This window comes from Leptonychotes weddellii, chromosome 4, assembly GCF_054177405.1.
Source record: "Leptonychotes weddellii isolate Sample4059 chromosome 4, ASM5417740v2, whole genome shotgun sequence".
NCBI lineage: Eukaryota > Metazoa > Chordata > Mammalia > Carnivora > Phocidae > Leptonychotes > Leptonychotes weddellii.
In genome coordinates, this window is record NC_138372.1 from 11,376,771 (window position 1) to 11,396,062 (window position 19,292).

The 19,292-nt window shown below is 50.8% G+C and overlaps 1 protein-coding gene across 1 annotated transcript in view; it reads left to right on the forward strand.

Annotated features, from left to right (window-relative positions):
- The window catches only part of PADI3 (peptidyl arginine deiminase 3), a 30,807-nt gene extending 25,324 nt beyond the window's left edge, over nucleotides 1–5,483 (forward strand). Inside the window, exons 15-16 of the mRNA XM_081817577.1 lie at nucleotides 1,488–1,613; nucleotides 3,100–5,483. Of these exons, the coding sequence (XP_081673703.1) occupies nucleotides 1,488–1,613; nucleotides 3,100–3,333 (360 nt within the window). The 3' untranslated portion in view covers nucleotides 3,334–5,483. The remainder of the gene's footprint in view (nucleotides 1–1,487; nucleotides 1,614–3,099) is intronic.
- Nucleotides 5,484–19,292: the final 13,809 nt, after the last annotated feature.

The window sequence follows — 19,292 nt, forward strand, 5'->3', positions numbered from 1 at the left end:
AGGGGAGCCTTAGGAGGTCAAGGGTAAACTCAGGCTGTGATGGGGAGCCAGCGAAGGTTCTTGATCAGGAGGGGCAACACCTTGGAGCTGAGGTGAGGGGGTTAAGCCTGTGGGTGCTGGGCCCCGGCAGGCTGGGTTCAAATCCCAGCCCTACCACCCACTAGGTGTGTGACCTTGAGAGAGACACTTGGCCTCCCTCTGCCTCTGTGTCTCCGTCTATAAAGTGGAGAAGATTAAAGGAGTCAGTGTGTGTAAACGCTCCAGACGAGTGAAAGTGAGAGGCACCTGAACCCATGCCTCACTTCACTCCAGGGAAACTGAGGCCCAGAAGAGAAGGGACTAGAAGGTAGGGCTCCAGACTCCCAGTCCAGTGCTCACGCCCCATCAGGGAAGCTGTGAGGAAGAGGAAGGGAGCTGGAGGGAACTGGGAGAGCGGACCCTCAGTGGGCGAGAGGGAAGGAAGGCTGAGGGAAGCATCCCATACCACCGTGCAGTCTCAGACAGGTTCAGCAAGGCTGTGGGAGATTCCGCAAGCCAAAGATGGCCATAGGTCTGCCTTAGTATCCTTGTTGCACTCACCGTTGGCTCTTAGCAACTGGTGGAAGGTGTGGCCCTGGGATTTCAGAACCAGAGCCAGGCAGCAAGGCCCTTGGTCGAGTCTACTCCCATAGCTGGAGGTCCGCGAGGAACGTGATGCTGGCTGCCACAGGGCATGGAAGCAGAAGAAGCAAGGAGACTGGTTAGGAAGTTGTCAACCAGGCTGGGGCGTGGGCAGGGGATGGTTGTCCACCAGGTGGGAGCAGTGGAGGTGGTGGGAAGAAATTCAGACTGGGGATATGTTTTAGAGGTAGAGCCCACGGCACTTGCTGAAGATGGGTGTGAAGTGAGAGGGAAGGAGGCACGGGCCCCACAGCAAGGCTTTAGGCTCGAGCAGCTAGCTGCGTTCATAGAGCTGAAGGACCCTGGCGGGGCGGGGAGGGGGGGGGGGCGCGTGTAGAAATGAAGAGTTTGTCTTTGGACATGTTATATCTGATGTGCCAATTAGCCATCCAGGTGAAGAGGCAAAGTGGTGGTTGTATGTGCAAATCTGAGATCAGGAAAGAGGGTGGGTCTACAAAGCAGTTGGGAAATAGAAATGTGGGAGTTGTCTGTGTGTAGATGGTGTTTTAAACCATGAGACTGAAGGAGAGCCCCCTAAGGCGTGAAGAATGTGAAGAAGGGAAGAGGGCAAAAGATGGAACATTCTGGAACACTCACAAAAACAGAATGTTGTGGAACACTCTGGAACTAGTCCGGTTAGTGGTATAGGACTGTGAGAGGTGGGACCCAGAACAGGTGTGTTTTGACAAAGGGACACACAGGTAAGGTTTGTGTGGAGAGTTGGCCCATGGGCAGTTGGGCAGCCTGTCTCCTTAACTAGACATGACCTCCTGGATCCCCCCAAAATCCACTGGAAAGGTCTCTCCAACTCAACCCACCCCCCCTAGAGCTGCATCGACTGGAACCGGGAGGTGCTGAAGCGGGAGCTGGGCTTGACTGAGCAGGACATCATCGACATCCCCCAGCTCTTCAAGACTGAGAGGAGAAAGGCGGTGGCCTTCTTCCCTGACTTGGTGAGGTCACCTTTCGTGACTTAAATCTGTTTCATCAAATTAGGCTCCAAGCTTTTGCTCCCTAGCAGGGCAAGACGTTTGGTCACTGCCATGTTTGGGATTGTGGTGGCTGGTGGGGGTGGCAGAGAGAATCAGGGGTCCCATGATGGCCAGCAGATGGGCTTCTAGTTGGCTGGCTGTCCTGGTCACTACAGAAGGCTCATTGGCCAAGCCCCTTACTCAAGGGCCATCAGGGAAGGGCCCTTCCCTTCCCCCAGGGACCCACTTGATATTTGTGGAGTGAAGCAATGACCACATAAGGTCATGTGTGCACAGCACGCAGTATCAGCTGGGAGCTCAGACACCCCTTGTGCTCCCTCTGTCCCAGCTCATAGCTGTTCACCCATCCCCCATATATTCAGGGTACACTGTCAGAGAAACGATTAAGGCTGCTCCCTGCTTTCAAGGAGTTTCCACTCTAATCTAGTGGGAGGGAAACTCTCTTCACCTCCCTTAGGGTGTGTCCCACTCAAGGGTCTCTTTCGTATAATGAAGTCATGTGCTAGTTGAGAGGTGGGACAAAGCACTTCCAGCCTGAGAGGTAGGCCTGGAGATCCACGAAGGCTTCGTGGAAGAGGTGGCCTTTGGTTGAGGCCTGAGGGCTTTGCCTCCGGAACATCTGGACTGCTGGGGCCCCATCCCATGGGTTCTGATTCAGCAGGTGGTGCAGAGGCTGCTCTCGGAGGACTACACTTTGAGTAGCACTACTGTAGATGACCCAACTCTCCTCCCCACCCTTCCCCTCCTCCAGCCCCTCTTCACCTCCACCCCGCAGAGGAACTCAACTCGCCCATCATCAGAGCCTTACAGGGGGCCTGTCCACACCCACCATTGCTTCATCCCCCCATTTCCCATCCCCTGTCTGGCTAACCTTTTGTCCTCCTTGATTTCCCCATTTGCAAAACTCGATTTCCCCTTCCTTCCTGCATTTTAAGGCGGATCTGCAGTTATGTAAGTGCCTCCAGTGTTTGCAGAAAACAGGCCCACCCCAGCCGGCTTTAGCCCGAGCAGGAGGTTTAATGCAGCATAGCCCCCCACACATACAGACACAGGCAGAGATCCACTGGACCGGCCCACCCTGTCAACTTCCAATACCGCAGGGAGAGAGAATCTGATTGGTCCAGCTTGGGTCAGATGTCTGCGCTGGTCCAATCAACTGCAACCTAGGAAGTTGGGATTCTGCCGCACAAACATGGCAGCCACCGGAGTCCGCCCGTAAGGAGGGTCGTCACCAGAGAAATGAGCTGTCCCTAGGAGCTCTGTGGTTGCTCCCATGGGATGGCACAGCTGGCTAGAGTCTCACCAGCCCAGGTGCCTCTCCCCCTGCGTGCAAGTATGAGGAGCTGTTTTCAGGGCTGCCCGCAAGACGGACGCAGGTCCTGCCAGGTGTTGAGGCGGACCTGATGATGAAGTGCTGCCCCTGGGCTGGGACCCCGCTTCTTTGCAGGTGAACATGCTGGTGCTGGGGAAGCACCTGGGCATCCCCAAGCCCTTCGGACCCATCATCGACGGCCAGTGCTGCCTGGAGGAGAAGGTGCGGTCCCTGCTGGAGCCGCTGGGCCTCCACTGCACCTTCATCGACGACTTCACCCCGTACCACACGCTGCACGGGGAGGTGCACTGCGGCACCAACGTGCGCCGGCAGCCCTTCTCCTTCAAGTGGTGGCGCATGGTGCCCTGAGCCGGTCCCCCTCATCCTCTCCCCCTGGGGTGGGACATGGGCCGGTCCTGAACAATAAGCATCAAGAGACCCCAAGGTTCCAGATAGCACATTGAGGGGGACTGTCTCTCTCAGAAGCCTTTTCCCTAGAAGTGTTCATAGCTCACTTGCAACCCATTTGGTTCTCAGACTTGATTCTTGTTGGCCTCCCAAGAAGAAAGACCTCACTTCTTGTGGCCTCTCATGAGGATCAACATGACCCATGGGGATTCCTCCAAACTCCCCCCTTCCCACCCCCAAATCCTCTGTTTGGGATTGAATTTACTTTGGGGTCTAGAAACAACCATGTGTCTCATCTGCCATCTTGGCCTGTGTGTCCTAATGGAGGAAGGACCCACAATTCTGCTTGGGTCTGATTGCCTCTCACTCTGCAGGGGAACAGCCTTAAAGTCAGATCCCTCTACCCAGGAGAGAGTCTACACATAGCTTCCCCCAGAGGGAAGGAGGTGTGGTCCATGTAGATCAAGGTTGGATCATCAGCCTACCTGCCAAGCTTCTGACCAGATGCTAAACTCTCTACCCTACCCAGTGCCCAGCATGAACTTTCACATAGTTGGTCCTTGCTAGATGTGTGTTGAAGGAATGACTGTTGGCCCTTAGCCTTATAAATGCCCCGTCATCTGACATTCAGAAATCTGGCTTTGTCCAAAAACCTCCAGGAATTTCCTAGAGATGAAAGTATGTGGGGAATTCTTGGATTTGGGGAAGCCTATGGGTGCAAGGGTGAAAGATGTCCTTCATAATGCATAGGATGCTTCCTTGGCCCCAGACCTCTCTCTGCAGGAGGGGAGAATCAGTCCTAGACTTTCTGTTGCCCTCTGGTCAACATTTCCATGTCCTGCCATGCCTCAGGAGAGGGGGCCCAGAGGGGCAGATCCACCGAGGCAGCTCACAGTGGGCCAGCTCTGGGAATGAACTGCTCTGAGTGCCAGGGGAGGGGGCGAGGGGTGGGAGGTTTCCTCCAGATGTGTGCCAGTTACATATGTGTTCTGTATGGGTCCAGCTGGGTTTCTATCACTGGCTAATAAATCTACAGCAACACGAATGGTTTGGGTCTAATTTTGGCCCTGCTTTGGGATTAGAACATGATAGAACAGAGGAGTGGTTTGCAGCTGAAGCATGTGAAGAATTGGGGGCAGACAGGCCCAAATGTTGGTAAGATGGTGAGGTTGTGTTGACCACAGGATGAGTTAGGGCTGCCGTGGACCATTGTGGCAATACAGCCCACATACATGCAAGCCTGGGGGTCAAGGGCCAGGCCGCCAGGGCCAAGTGAGTGCAGCAGGGCCAGGGTCTGGGCTGTGGCCGGAAGGTTGTATCATGAGTGTGGCAATGGGGGAAGCTAAAGTGTGTGGAGCATGGGGCGCTGTGTACCCTTCTCAGCATCCTCCTTCCTGCCCATGGGAGGCCAAGGCCACCCCATAAAAGGCCAGATGGGCTTGCTTCGGAGCCTCAGGAAATCACGCCCCCTGCTCGGAATCCTTCCAACCCCCCACCAAGGTGTAAAACAGAAACACACTCGGGCTGGTCCCAGGACTGGGTTGCTTCTGGGTGGTTCAAGCAGGTGCGACAGCCTCTTCTCCCCCAAGCCCCCTCTTCACCACGATTTACTTAGATTCTCCGGACCAGACTCCCAATGCCCCTACGTGGCCAGATTTTATCAGAATAAGCCCACCTCCAAGGGAAGCTGGTCCAAATAATGATGCTGAGAAGATCCTTTTTTTTTTTTTTTTAAATCCTATTTTTTAAAAGGGTTTGCAGTGGGGCTTATGACTTTCTAGAAGCCAAGTGCTGAAAACCAAGAGAACTGGGATGAGTTGGCAAGCAGGTTTTTCTCTCCAACCACCCCGCCCGATGGCTTCCGGCTGGTCCCAACAGAAAGCCCTGGAAACTTGTCGCTTCTCCAGTTTGCCTCCTGTGCTTTAGGCTGGTGTGGGTGGCACCACTGAACAGCCCCAGGAACCTGACCCCCATGCAGAGAGGAAGCAAAAGAAGCTCTCATTTGGGCCACCTACCATGGCGCTCGCCTGTCCACACAGGGAAGGACAGAGCCGGCGTAGTTGTTGCTCACCACTGCTGTCCCGAACGACCAAGACTGTAGTGGCTTAAAACAACACGAGTTTATCTTACAGTCTGGAGATCTGAAGTCTGAAATGGGTCTCACTAGGCTAATGTCAAGGTGTCAGAAGAGCTGTGTTTCTTCTGAAGGCTTTAGGGGAGAATCTGTCCTCTTGCCTTTCCAGCTTCTAGAGGCCACCCGCATTTCTTGGCCAGCAACCTCCTCTTCCTCCATCTCCAGAGCCAGCAATGGGGCATCTCCAGCTATTTCTCTGACTCCTCTGCCTGCCTCTTCCACTTATAAGGACCCTTGTGATTACATTGGGCCCACCTGGATAAGCCAGGCTAACTGGCCATCTCTGGGTCAGCTGTTCATAACCTCAATTCCACCTGCAACCTTGATTCCCCTTGTTCACGTGAGATAACATATTCGCAGGTTCTGGGGATTAGGCTGCAGACATCTTTGCGGGGCGGAGGGAGCATTATTCTGCCTACCGTGGCCAGCCAGGCTTCCCGACTGGGCTTCCTGGTCTCCACGAGCTGGAGCACACATGTCCCCTCTGAAATCCAGCTCGGCTCCTTGATGAGTATCAGGGGGTCAGCAGGAGAAAGATGCCATCGGTGGACCCTCTCTCCAGGACTGGTATTTAGTCCCGGACCCCTGGTGACATGAGGCTGAAACCTGGGATCTCATGAGTTCAGGCTGGTGGCTCTTAAGAGCATTGGGGGTTTCTTCATCAAACCTGAGGCCCAGGGCTGCATTGGGTGCTCCCTTCCAGGGCCTGGTTCTCTCTTAGACCCCCAGGAGGACCACGATGAGGGCTAGGTTCTCGTGGGGGAAGCCCCCCTCCACCACAACACACTACGGTTTCTCTGACACAGAGGTCAGCCTTGACCCTGGGAAGGTTAGGATGGGTGTCCTAAGGGAGGCTGGAGGTGGCTGCTAGGTTGGGCCAGCTATTTATACCCCAGAGAAAGCTTTTCCAGCACCCTTGTGTATTCTTCATCCATTCCAAATCTATTCAACGAGCATCTGCTGTTTGCCGGGGAAAATCTCTAACCTCAGTTTATATCTAGGGAGGTAGCAAGTAAAGAGACCAGATCAGTAGAAACTGTGACGAGTGGCATGAAGCAGGGCATAAGGAGCAGGGACTAGGGGTGGGGCCTGCTTTAGCCGGGTGACAGACTCCGCCCAGCAGCAGGGATATTTGGGCTGAGACTGAAGAATCTCACGGATGGGCCAGCGAGGGGACAGGCTTCCAGGCAAGGGCGCAGGAGGAAGCCCGGAGGTAGGGGAGCATCTGTGGCATAATGGGATGAAAAGAAGACCAGGACGGGCTAGGGGTGTGGAGTGGGGTGAGTGAGGAGGAGGCCGCTTTTCCCAGAGCCCTACCATGCCCACCTCGGAACACACTGCCCCTTCCCCTTCCCCTCTCCCCTTCTATAGGGTTTGACTTGGGGACGGGCAGGACGGGGTAGAGTGTCCACACAGCCCAGCCTGCGGGCAAAGCCGCGCGCTACAGTGGAAAGGCCACATGCCTTGGAGACGGACGATCCGATGCCGAACTGGTACTTCTCAGCTCTGAACCTCTCTGGGTCTGTTTTCTCCTCTGTGAAGTGGGCGTAATAATTGTGCCCACCTCATAGAGTTTACACGTGGTTTCCGTGAGAAGTGCCTGGCACGTACTAAGTGCTCAGTGAACATTGCCTGTTGTTGTATAACCTCCCCAGGCTCTCCTCAGGCCCCTGCTGTGTGGAGAGCCCCTCATTCCTGCATTCTGCTAGGGGCGAAGTCTCCACGCTGGGAGGGTCTGCTGGATGTTGGGATGTTGCACAGAGCTGCGCGGTGATTCTGGCGAGCAGCTAGGGTAGAGCATCAGTGACCCAGGCTGTATCGCCTTCCTAAGCCTCTCTGGCCCTCCCCTCCTGCCTGGCACTCCTGTCCACTGCCTAGAATCAGCAAGTTCGGGGGGCCTGGGATCCCACACCGCTCAGGGGGTGGTGGCACCTCCAACAACCAGACGGTTGCTGCTACATTCAAGTTTTCTTGTAGGGCCAGGGGTTCTTAGAGCACACACAAGATTTCCCGGGAGAGTCATTAAAAATGCAGATGTCTGGGCACCCCCACCCATCTGGCCAGGCCTCCTGAGCCAGATCCCTGGGCCTATAGCTCTCTGGATGTTGTAAGGCTTCCCAGATGGTTCTGATGGTTCTCATGGTTCTGGGTTAAAATTCCAACTATTTCCTGTTCATCACGGCAAAACATCTGGACACAGCGTGAACATTTATCAAGAGGGTGTCTTTGAGTTCTGGTGTGGTCCACACCTTGCACGATTATACTGTCATTTAACAAGAATGAATGGGAACGATCCCAACTGACTCAGAGGGATTTCTCTAAGGCACTGAGTGGGAGCTGGCTGTGTGTGTTCTAGAACCCGGTCCAAGGCCTCCGGGTGCGCATGGAGTGAGCGAGCTACCATGGAGGGTGCTGGGGTAGAAGGGAGGGCCCCACCTCTGCCACAGGGATGAGCTTGGCTGTGGCTCTGAGGCGGGGGGAAACCCTCTCAGCTGAGTGTGACGTGATTTGGTCTACATTCTTTGAGAATGCTCTAGATGGGGAAGGGATTTTGGGGTAAGAAACACGGTGGGGGAGGGCGCCTGGATGGCTCAGTCGGTTAAGCGTCTGCCTTTGGCTCAGGTCATGATCCCAGGGTCCTGGGATCGAGCCCCGCGTTGGGCTCCCTGCTCGGCGGGAAGCCTGCTTCTCCCTCTCCCACTCCCCCTGCTTGTGTTCCCTCTCTCGCTGTGTTCTCTGTCTCTCTCTGTCAAATAAATAAATAAATTCTTTAAGAAAATAAAAGAAAAGAAACACGGTGGGGGAGCAAAGACACAGGTCGGAAGGCTGCTCGCTGTCAGCCAACCGACTGCGCTCGGTTCACTGTGTGAAACCAGAAGCAAGGAGACTGCTGATGGGCAAGGCTGGGGGACTGGAGAGAGGCAGGTCACGAGTGACTGCAGATTTCCAGGCTTGTCTCCTTAACTATCTACTACGCAGTAGACCATGGGTACAACGGAGTCTTTATAATGTTTCTGTAGGATTTAAAGCATTGGTTATGAAATGAAAGCCCGTGTAGTCAGCACAGAACTTTTTTGTTTTTCTTTTAAAGATTTTATTTATTTATTTGACAGAGACAGAGATAGCGAGAGCAGGAACACAAGCAGCGGGAGTGGGAGAGGGAGAAGCAGGCTTCCCGCCGAGCAGGGAGCCCGATGCGGGACTCGATCCCAGGACTCCGGGATCCTGACCTGAGCCGAAGGCAGACGCTTAACGACTGAGCCACCCAGGCGCCCCAGAACTTTTTTCTAAAAAGAGAGCAGTCCAAACCCCTCTGCAGCCCTGTGGGGTGATCGGTCCCACCCCTCTCCCGCACCCAGGGCTTCTCACTGACCTGAACCTTGGGTTTATCATCACTTCCCCCTCTTTGTAATCGTACCACATACAGCAGCACCTCGGGACTGCCTCCTGGTTAGCGCTGCCTGTTTTTAGAGTTTATAGCACGCGACCATAGTCCCGGCATGATTCTGTGACTTGCCCTTTTCGTCCAGCACCGCGTTGGCGAGATTCGCTCAGGCTGCACGTCCCCAGCATCCGTTCCTTTCCACGGCTGTGTAGGATTCCGTTTTGGGGATGGAACTGATGTTTTCCTGTCAGTGGGTGTTGGGCGCTTTCCGTGCTTGGCTGTCACAAACAATGGTGCTGTCACCATCCCTGCAGATGTCTCATGAGTCCCTCTAGAACATAAATCTAGAAGGTTTGTAGCCTCATTAACTGGGGGAATGGTGATGCGTGGAGAAGAAAGGGGAAGGACCAGTCTGGGGGCAAGTATGTGTTCGGGGAGGCCAGCAGCTCTAACACGTGTAAGGGCTCAGGCACAGCACCTGCTTATTTCTTCTCGTGCCGACAGTCTAAGGTGTGCAGGTGTGTGTGTGTGTTGGGGTGGACTGGGGAGATCTGCTCCACACAGACACTCAGGGACCCAGGCTGATGGAGGCTCTGCCGTCTGGCCCCTGTGGTTTCCAGGGTCACCCTGGACATTGGCCTCGAGCGAGCAGAAAAGAGAATAGAGAGGCAGGAGAACCGACATCGGGGACCCACATCACCGTGGGAACACAGCACCTGCCTGGGGGTGCAAGGGACTCTGGGAACACGGTCCTTGCTGGGGCAGCTGCCTGTCAAGTCGTGACCACATGATGGACGAGGGAAAAGGAATTCCTTGCTGCCCGCTAGCTCCTCAGAGCCAGGGGAGAAAGAGAGCAGTGTGGGAGAAAAATCTCTCAGCGAAGAGACCTCCCAGGTCCCAGCAGTGAGTTTGCAGGCCCTTCCTCCCAACCCCCCGGGGCCCAGCCGAGCCACAGCTCCGGACCTCGCCTGTGGATGGAGGGCACAGTAAGTGGCTTCCCAGACAGAGATTAGTGAGTCAAGCGTTCCTTCAGTGCAAGCAGGCAGAAGCCCCGCGCTGAGGACCTGGTGACAGATGAAGGTGTGTGGGGCAGTGCGTCTTTCTGTCCTTCCTGCTTCCCTCTTTGTTGCAGTAACTGGTGTGCCCACCCGGATGGGGGCTGAGGTTTCCTTGTCAACCTCTCCCGGCCCGTCGCTCAGCCCCCTGGGAGCTCTGCGGATGGACACTTTCCTTGAACCTGTTAGGTGTTTATTGAGCACGTACTATGTACCCAGGCATAGTTAAGAGCAGGGGCTGGGGAGCCAGGCTGCCAGGGTGGGCTTCCTGGCGTGGCCACTGCCAGCTCTGTGACCTTGTGCAAGTGACTTAACCTCTCTGAACCTGACTTCCCTCATGGGTAGGATGGGGGTAGTCCTAGCACCTATCTCAGCTGGTGTCCTGAGCAGTGTAAGAGATTGTCTAAAGTGCTCAGCCAAGTGCCTAGCCCTCAGTAAATGGCAGCTCTGTGATGGGGAGCCATAACTTGGAATAACTTAAAAGACAGATGTGGTTTGGCTCTAAAGCCTTGATTTTTCTGCACTGCCACCTAAGGAGTCTCTTACCTACCTTTTCCTAATAATAAGCATTTTTTTTTAAGGTTACAGCTGGACACTTAAGAAGTCTGGCTACAGCAAAGCTTTGATGAACACGGCAGATCCAAGTACCCTCTGCCCACCGGGAGGTAGGCGGGCTGGGGTGTCTCCCGTTTGCCCACCACGATATGTCAGTAGCCGCCCCCTGATAACCTAAGGCTGAATAAGCAGGGGGCAAGTTTTCATGAGGCCCGGGGCAGAGGGGGGCTGGCTCCCTGTTCCTCCAAGTGCATCGCCCCCACCTGGGCACCGGACCAGGGCCTCCTGCTTCTCAGCATTTTCTTGTTACGTTGGTGGGAAGGATTTAAGATGGTTTCTGATGCATATCGGGGCAGGAGTCACCCTTGGAGCTCCTAGAAAGGAATGCAGACTCGAAAAATCCAGGGTGAGTGGTGTTGGTGTGAGTGCTCAACAGGTGTGTGTGTGTGTGTGTGTGTGTGTGTGTGTGTGTGTGATCACCCAGCAGATGAAAAGAAAGCACTGTTAAGCCAACTCTCTGAACCAATGCTATCTTTGAAGAGTTTAAGACCAGCATTAAAGTTCACTCCATAGTTTCGGTTTTGAACTCTCCTTGGGTCTTTATATGTCTCAGCATCCTGAGAAACTGCATCTCAACATTAATTATCTTAACCTGAAACATCTCAATCACTGAAATTATAGCCGCCCCAGGGACTTCCCAGGGCTCCAGCAAGCAGGGACCTGAGCAGGGCTGGACGGGGCATGATTCAGAAATGAGTTTTTATGTGAGTAACACTACCCAAGAGGGTGCTCATTCATGATAGTTACTTCTTTTTTTTTTTTTTTTCTCTTGACGGGAATTATTCCTCAAGGGATTTGAGACCATTTATCATATGGAAACAGTCAGCAACCTGATAATTAAAAAATAGAGGAAAAATAGAGACACCAAAGCTGGAAGATTTTAAGAAATAAAGGCCACAGGAAAGGATGAACAAACATATGATGGTGGGGACCAAGCTCGTGAGCATGGTTAAGCTCAGAATTAGGATCTGAGCTTCCCAGCAGCCCATGCAAGAAGGGAAGCAGAACCAGCCATCTCCTTCTCATTATCAGGAGGAAGGCAGCATGCCAAAGGATCCCCCCCACCCACGTGGGTCTTTATAAGAGGACATGGAGCGGTCAATGCCCTCAAGCCCTGCAGCAGCAGACCTGATGAGAGATCTCCTAAGTCTGAGCCTCCGTTTCTCATCTGTAAAATGCAAGCGATGCTTATCTTCCAGGATTGTCTGAGGACCAGAGCCGTGCCTGGCAGACTGTGAGCACCCTGCCAATGTTCATTTTTTTGCTTTCCATTCTCCACCCCCTGCAGGATTCTTGTCTTATTCATCCTCCTGACAGTGGCTACTTAATCCTCGCCCCTGTTTTATATGGGCACGATCATCCCTGCTGTGTGTCCAGCTCAGTGGCAGGTTCTGAAGGAGCAGGTGTGGTCCCCACCTTCTCGAAGCTCGCAAATTAGTAGTGAAGCAAGGCAGACGGACAATGCAGCATGACGTAAATACAATGATCTGGGCAGAATAATAACGCCTGCATTTTAGCACTTAATCTGTACTTGACAAGGACAGCAGGAAAAAAGACACCTGTCGATGAAGCCACGAATTCGTAAATACAAAAATTATAAGCAAAACCTTAGCAAATGAAATTCAAAAAGGATACACTATCAGATCAAATGAAATGGATCCCAGGAATGCTGAGTTTCACCTTAGAAAATCAATTCAGTAGAGTAATAAATCAGAAACAATTTACACAATGATCTCACTAAACTGGGAAAGAACAGCTGATAAAATTTCCGTGTATGACTTTAAAATAAAACTTAAGCTAAGCATCAAAAGGAGCTCCTTTAACCCAACAAAGAAATAGCTACAACCGCGCTTCTCACGGCGTGGTCCCCAGAGCAGCATTTTGTCCAAAATAAAGCCCTCAGGCCTCTCCCAGACCTGCTGAATCTGAAACTCTGGGGTCAGGGTGTGGAGGGGGGCAGCAGGCTGCATTTTAATGAGCTCTCTGGGTAACCCCAGTGCCGCTGGACTTTGAGAACCACTGGTCTATGGGAAACCCACAGCAACAATTACACTTAATGAGGGGATGCTGAAACTACTCTCGCAGGATCAGAGGGTCAGGGCAAGATAAGAGCACTATTGTCAATACTTCTATTCAGACTTGAACCGAAATTTCATGCAGTAGAGTAAAACAAGAGAAAGAAATGCCAGTTTTAAGGACTGGAAAGGAATGATTATATACACAGAAAATCCAAAAGAATCTACAAGCCATAAGAACTGATAAGAGGGTTTAGCAAGGCTATTGCTATAAAACCAATGCACAGAGATAAATTGTATTTCTATATGCCAAAGGTAAATAGAAAATTTAAAAGTTAAATATCCCAGTTATAATAGCAATTAAAAAAGTAAAAAATAAAACAAAAGCCAAAAAAAACCACCACCCAAATCTAACCAAAGATGTGCAAAAACCTCTATGGGGTATGCTACACGACAAAACTATAAACATTGGAGAAGGTCTGAATGAATGCAGAGAGATGCCATGTTCATGGATGGAAAGCTCCATATGGTACTCTGGGGCATCTGGGTGGCTCAGCCGGTTAGGCGTCTGCCTTCAGCTCAGGTTGTGATCCCAGGGTTCTGGGATCGAGTCCTGTATCAGTCTCCCTGCTCAGCGGGGAGCCTGCTTCTCTATCCCTCTGCCGCTCCCCCTGCTTGTGCGCTCTCGCTCTCTCTCTCTCAAATAAATAAATAAAATCTTAAAAAAAAAGTTGTTACTCCTCCCCGAGATCTATAAATTAATGCAAACCCAGTCATAACCATTGCAAGTTGTGTGTGTGTGTGTGTGTGTATGTGTGTGTGTGTAGAACGTAAAGGCTGATTCTAAAATTTATATAGAAGTGCAGAGAGCCAAGTGAGTCATTAAGCTAAGTGAGTCATTAAGATGACAAGATGAGAGAATGTGCTCTCCCAGGTATTAAGACTCATTATGAAGCTATAGTCATGAAGGTGATATAGAATTCATGCAGAGATACGCAAATAGTCCAACTACCCAGATCAGAGGGTCAGACATTTTATTATCACATGGTAGGAGTTGCTTATAAACCCCACGTACTGGTCTGTCACCATTTACATGTATTACAGATCTATTTTCTCCCAGTTTGTGGTTTATTTTTTTATTCACTTACTCTGTCTTTCCATAAGTAGAAGTTCTTCATTTTAATATAATCATTCCTTTCTTTTATCATTTTGCTCTTTGTGGACCACTATCTAGAATATATAAAGAAGTCCTACCATTCAATAAAAATAAGAAACAGAGAAACAATCCCACGGGAAAAAAAAAAGATAAAACGATGAGTAAGCCCTTCACAAGACAGAAAACACACATCTCCAATAAAGAGCTGGAAAGATATTCAGCCTCATTCGTAGTGGGGGAAACTCAGAAGCAAACCGCGATGATAGGCTATTACACGCTCACCAGATAGGCCAAAATAAATAAATACGTAAAGGGCAACTGTTAGTAAGGATGCAGAACAATTGGAACACTCACAAATTGCTGATGGGGATGAAATTGGCACAACCACTTGGAAAAACAGTTGGTTCCTACCCAGCGAATTAAAAATGCCGCACCCTCTGCCAGAAATTCAACTCCGAGGAATATGCCTGCGGAAACTCTTACACTGTGCCCGAGAGACATGAATATTCATGGTAGCAGGAGTTAGATTATCCCCAGACTGCAAACAATGCCCGTCACCAGTGGGACGGATAACTACACCGTCGGACATTCATACGATGGAATATTGGAAAGCAACAAAGAAGAGCCAATTTAGGGCTCACACGGCCACGTGGATGCATTTCACAAACACGGCCTTGAGTGAAGGAAGCCGTCACAAAGGAATGATGTGTGATTCCGTTGACCCCAGATCCAACCAGACAGAACTAACCAACACAATAAAAACCATAAAGAAAAGCAAAGGAATGATGACTGAAAATTTTGTCTAATTGTTAGTTCAGGGCTGTGAGGGGGATGTAGTGAGGGAGGGGTCCCCAAATAGCTTCAAAGATACTGAAGACTTTCTATTTCTTTTTTTTTTTTTTTAAAGATTTTATTTATTTATTTGAGAGAGAGAGAATGAGAGACAGAGAGCATGAGAGGGAGGAAGGTCAGAGGGAGAAGCAGACTCCCTGCTGAGCAGGGAGCCCAATGCGGGACTCGATCCCGGGACTCCAGGATCCTGACCTGAGCCGAAGGCAGTCGCTTAACCAACTGAGCCACCCAGGCGCCCCGAAGACTTTCTATTTCTTAAGTCGTTTTCCACGGCGTTCACTTTATTATTCCTTAAAATGATTGTGTGTGTATGCACTCCTCCATATGTGTGATAAGTTACACAATTCAAGGTCATGCCGGCAGATAGAAAGGCAATCACAGAACGCATGCACGAGTGGGTCTAGTTCAGCAGCGCAGCTCCCACTGGCCGGAAGAAGAGCAGATCCTCGCCTCCAGCAGGCAGATAGCAGAGGATTTGCCACCCCTTGAAGAGGGCCCCCGGGGGTGGCTGCCAGGGAGCCAACCGCTCTGGAGTCCCGAAGGTCAGAGAAGTGGAGGGCGCCTGCACCCTGGTGACAGGACCACAGTGCCATCACTGAGCCGCCCCCCTCCGGAAGAGTCCCTGAGTGTATGTGGGTGGAGGGCAGCTGTGTCAGGAAAGCCTTGACTATCTCCTGGTGGGGGCAGGTGGGTGGGCATGGGGGGAAAGAGGAAGGACGAGTCACAGGTGGTGGAGGTCTTCAATCAGGGTCCCCAGGTGGGCCCCAGGGGTCCACGAACCCATCAAACTATATGCAACGTGTTCTATGTGCACTTTTCGGGGAGGATGTGTCCCCAGCTGGCTCCCTGCGGCAGATGTTGTCAGTGCCCCGCCCCCCCCCGCCCCCGCCATCCCGTCCCTCTTCAATTCATGGAGACCTGGCCTCCAGGTGCCACAGCAATGGTACCAGAATGCCTGAGGCCTTCTCTGCCCACCAGAGCCTGCTGACCAGAGGCCAGGGTATTGATGCGCCAGGAGCAGCCCTCAGCCAGTAAGTGATGGGAACAGGTGTGTAAATGCCCCAGCCCCCCTGCTGGCTGGGGTGGGCTAGCTTTGGGGCAGGGGCCCCACACTTTCCAGCGCTTCCCAGTGGCTTAAGCTCTATCAGCCTCAAGTGGTAACCACGGTAAGCAGCTCACTAACACACCTTCACTGGCTCCCCTTCCTTGTCTCACTTTCCCATTCCATCCTAGTGTATCCTGCACCTTCCAGGTAAACGACTTGTACTCAAATCCTTGTCCCAGAATATACATATTCTGAGAAAGAGAGAGAGAGAGAGCTCTTCTTGGCTCACGTTCCTTGAAGGCAAGGACCCTTCTACCTTCTGTGTCCCTGATACCCGGCACAGCGCCTGGCGCAGAGGGGTGTTCAGCAGATGTCTGTTGAATGAATGGAAATCAGAAGACCGGAGAGGCTGAGAGCTTTTATTCCCCCTACAATTGGCCAGTAAAGCCTTGTTAGATTAAAGCTTTGCAACCACCTTGATCTGGATTCAAATCCCGACTTTTCTTACTACCAGTTGTGTGATCTTGCTCTAGTCATTCAAGTTCTTTGAGCCTCAATTTCCTTGCCTGCAAATTCCCTTCCTTGTGGGGTTGCCCCGAGGATCACGTGAGGTGGTGCATGTCAGTGGCTTAGCCTGGAGTCTGCCCAGAGCTCGGTCCCCTTTCATCTATGTTGGTGGCTGCGGACAGCAGGACTGTAACATTCTTTGCACTAAGGTGCTTAAGGAAGCTCTATGTTGGGATAGAGCTGGTCTTGTATTTTTAATTTCAGTAACCGCATGTTCATATTAAAATACAAGTGATTTTTATGTATTGTCTTGTATTCTGTGACCTTGCTGAACTCATTTATTAGTTCTAGGAGGTCTTTTGGGTAGATTCCTCGGAATTTTCTACGTAGATAATTATGGCATCTGCAATTAGAGGCCGTTTCATTCCCTCCTTCCTGGTTTGTTGAACCTCCCAGAAAACTCCAGGCCTGGATTCCTTAAGACCTGGGAAGAGGGCCTGGCACACGGTGAGTGCTCAATAAATTGAACAGAGAGATGATGCACAAATAGTGTGTTGTAGCCTCCCGAGGCCCTGAGCAGCGAGAAACAGGCCGAGAGCACTAAAATATGAGGACGAGGACATGTGACAACCCCATGCCTCACCATCCTCCATTATGGCTCCTGGGCCCTGGACTTGATCGGACTGAGAGGCATGCCCCAGGGCCCTTGAGGGGCAGCTGAAGATGCCTGCGCCACCCTCCTTAGTGAGGAGGGACGCCTCAGAGGTCCGGAGCACCGGGAAGAAGAGCACCAGAAGAGCCGGCCACCAAGCAGTCAGGCCCTGCCAAGACCTCTGCAACAGAGGCACCGAGCCCTAGCTTTTGGCTTCCTGGTTGGGTGTGAATATACAAATTCTGGAGAAGATATCACCCAAGCCTGAGAAGAATGTGAGGTGTCGGTGTTACTTTATACTGGTGCTAGGTTCAAGTTTATATGGCAATGTTATTTTAAGGTAGCTCCAGGTTCAACCTCCAAGTCCCTGCTGGAGAGATGCAATCATGGTCTAACCAGAAGAAAGCAAAGCAATGAATCCGTGAGGACACAAGTTACCTGCAGGGCTCAGGCTCCCAGCTCATTCCTTCCCTAATGTCTCTCCTGATCAGAATTGCTCAACAGCATCAGCAACTAGATGGCAAACATCTGGTACTTCTTTTTTTTTTTTTTTTAAAGATTTTATTTATTTATTTGACAGAGAGAGACACAGCGAGAGAGGGAACACAAGCAGGGGGAGTGGGAGAGGGAGAAGCAGGCTCCCTGCTGAGCAGGGAGCCCGATGCGGGGCTCGATCCCAGGACCCTGGGACCATGACCTGAACCGAAGGCAGACGCTTAATCGACTGAGCCACCCAGGCGCCCCACATCTGGTACTTCTATCAGCCTCATTAGGAACTAAATAAACACAAAATACCACCACCAGGATAGCAGAAACAAAATCCCCCGAAAAGATTGTTGGGAAGGCGAACGAAGTGAGCAATAAATTGCTTATACAGATATGATTGCTTATAGAGATTGTATAATTGCTTATACAGATATGATTTGATCACACAATCCTTTGGAAAGCAGTTTCAAGTATTAGGAATTCTACCTCTAGGAAAATAAACAAAGAAGTAATCCTGCTCAAAGACAAACGCTCATTCAGGATTCATACTAGCAACAAATGAGACTCATGCTTGGTCAAAATGTGAAAGCATTTGGGAATGGGTAGGAAAGTTGTGGTACCTCCATTTGATGCCATGTAGGAAACCTAAAAGGATTTTATGGTCATGTGACAAATATCTCTTGTGTTATGTGAAAAAAAATCTGGCTACAAAAGGAAGTGATCTGTGAAATGGCAAAATCAATAAATGGGGGTGATCATTGTAATCATTGCCCATGGAAAAGGATTAAACCAGGCACGATTTGCTTTGTATACATCTTTTACAATTTAAATATATGAACGAAAGAAGAAAAAAAATCAGATATATACGTACAGGACAGAAAGTTGTCTGAGACCTATAAAGTGAAAAAAGGGTGCTTGACTGCGTTGTGTTTTTCCTGGTAATTCTGATTCCAAGATGCATGGGCAGAAGTGTTTGGACTTCTATTCTCAGAGGCTGGCATTGTGATGATCTTGCTCTCCTCTGCGCAGTGGGTGTCCTCCCCCAGCATTGATTATTGGTGAAGCAATTCTAAACACAGTTCTTCTGAAACTACCAATAATTAGGGTACCTAACACTATTGCATACAATGTTTGAGCACCGCAGTAATTCCATGAAATAGACATGATTTTGCAAAAGTCTCACAACCTCAGGAGGTAGGTCCTACTGTTATCCCCACTTGGCAGATAAGGTAGCCAAGATGCCCAGTGTTCTGCTCGACAAAAACCAATGTAGGGGTGCCTGGTTGGCTCAGTTGGTTAAGCGTCTGCCTTCGGCTCAGGTCATGATCCCAGGGTCCTGGGATTGAGCCCCGCATTGGGCTCCCTGCTCAGCGGGAAGCCTGCTTCTCCCGCTCCCACTCCCCCTGCTTGTGTTCCCTCTCTCGCTGTCTCTCTCTCTGTCAAATAAATAAATAAAATCTTAAAAAAACAACAACAATGTAATCCACCACGTAATAGGCTAAAGAAGAAAAATCATACCCTTGTATCAATGGAAGCCAAAAGAGCATTTGAAAAAGTCCAGTAGGCATTCATGATTAAAACTGCAAATTAGAGATAGAGGAGCACTTCCTCAACCTGATAAAAAGCATCTACAAAAAAAATCTACAGTTAACAATATACTTAATAGTGAAAGACTGAATGATTTCCTCACAAGATTGAGACCAAGACAAGGATGACCATTCTCACCACTGTTATCTAACCTAGCACTGGAAGTTCTAGCCAGTGTGATAAAGCAAGGAAAGAAATAAAAGACGTACAAACCAGGAAGGAGGGAATGAAACGGCCTCTAATTGCAGATGCCATAATTATCTACGTAGAAAATTCCAAGGAATCTACCCAAAAGACCTCCTAGAACTAATAAATGAGTTCAGCAAGGTCACAGAATACAAGACAATACATAAAAATCACTTGTATTTTAATATGAACATGTGGTTACTGAAATTAAAAATACAAGACCAGGGGCACCTGGGTGGCTCAGC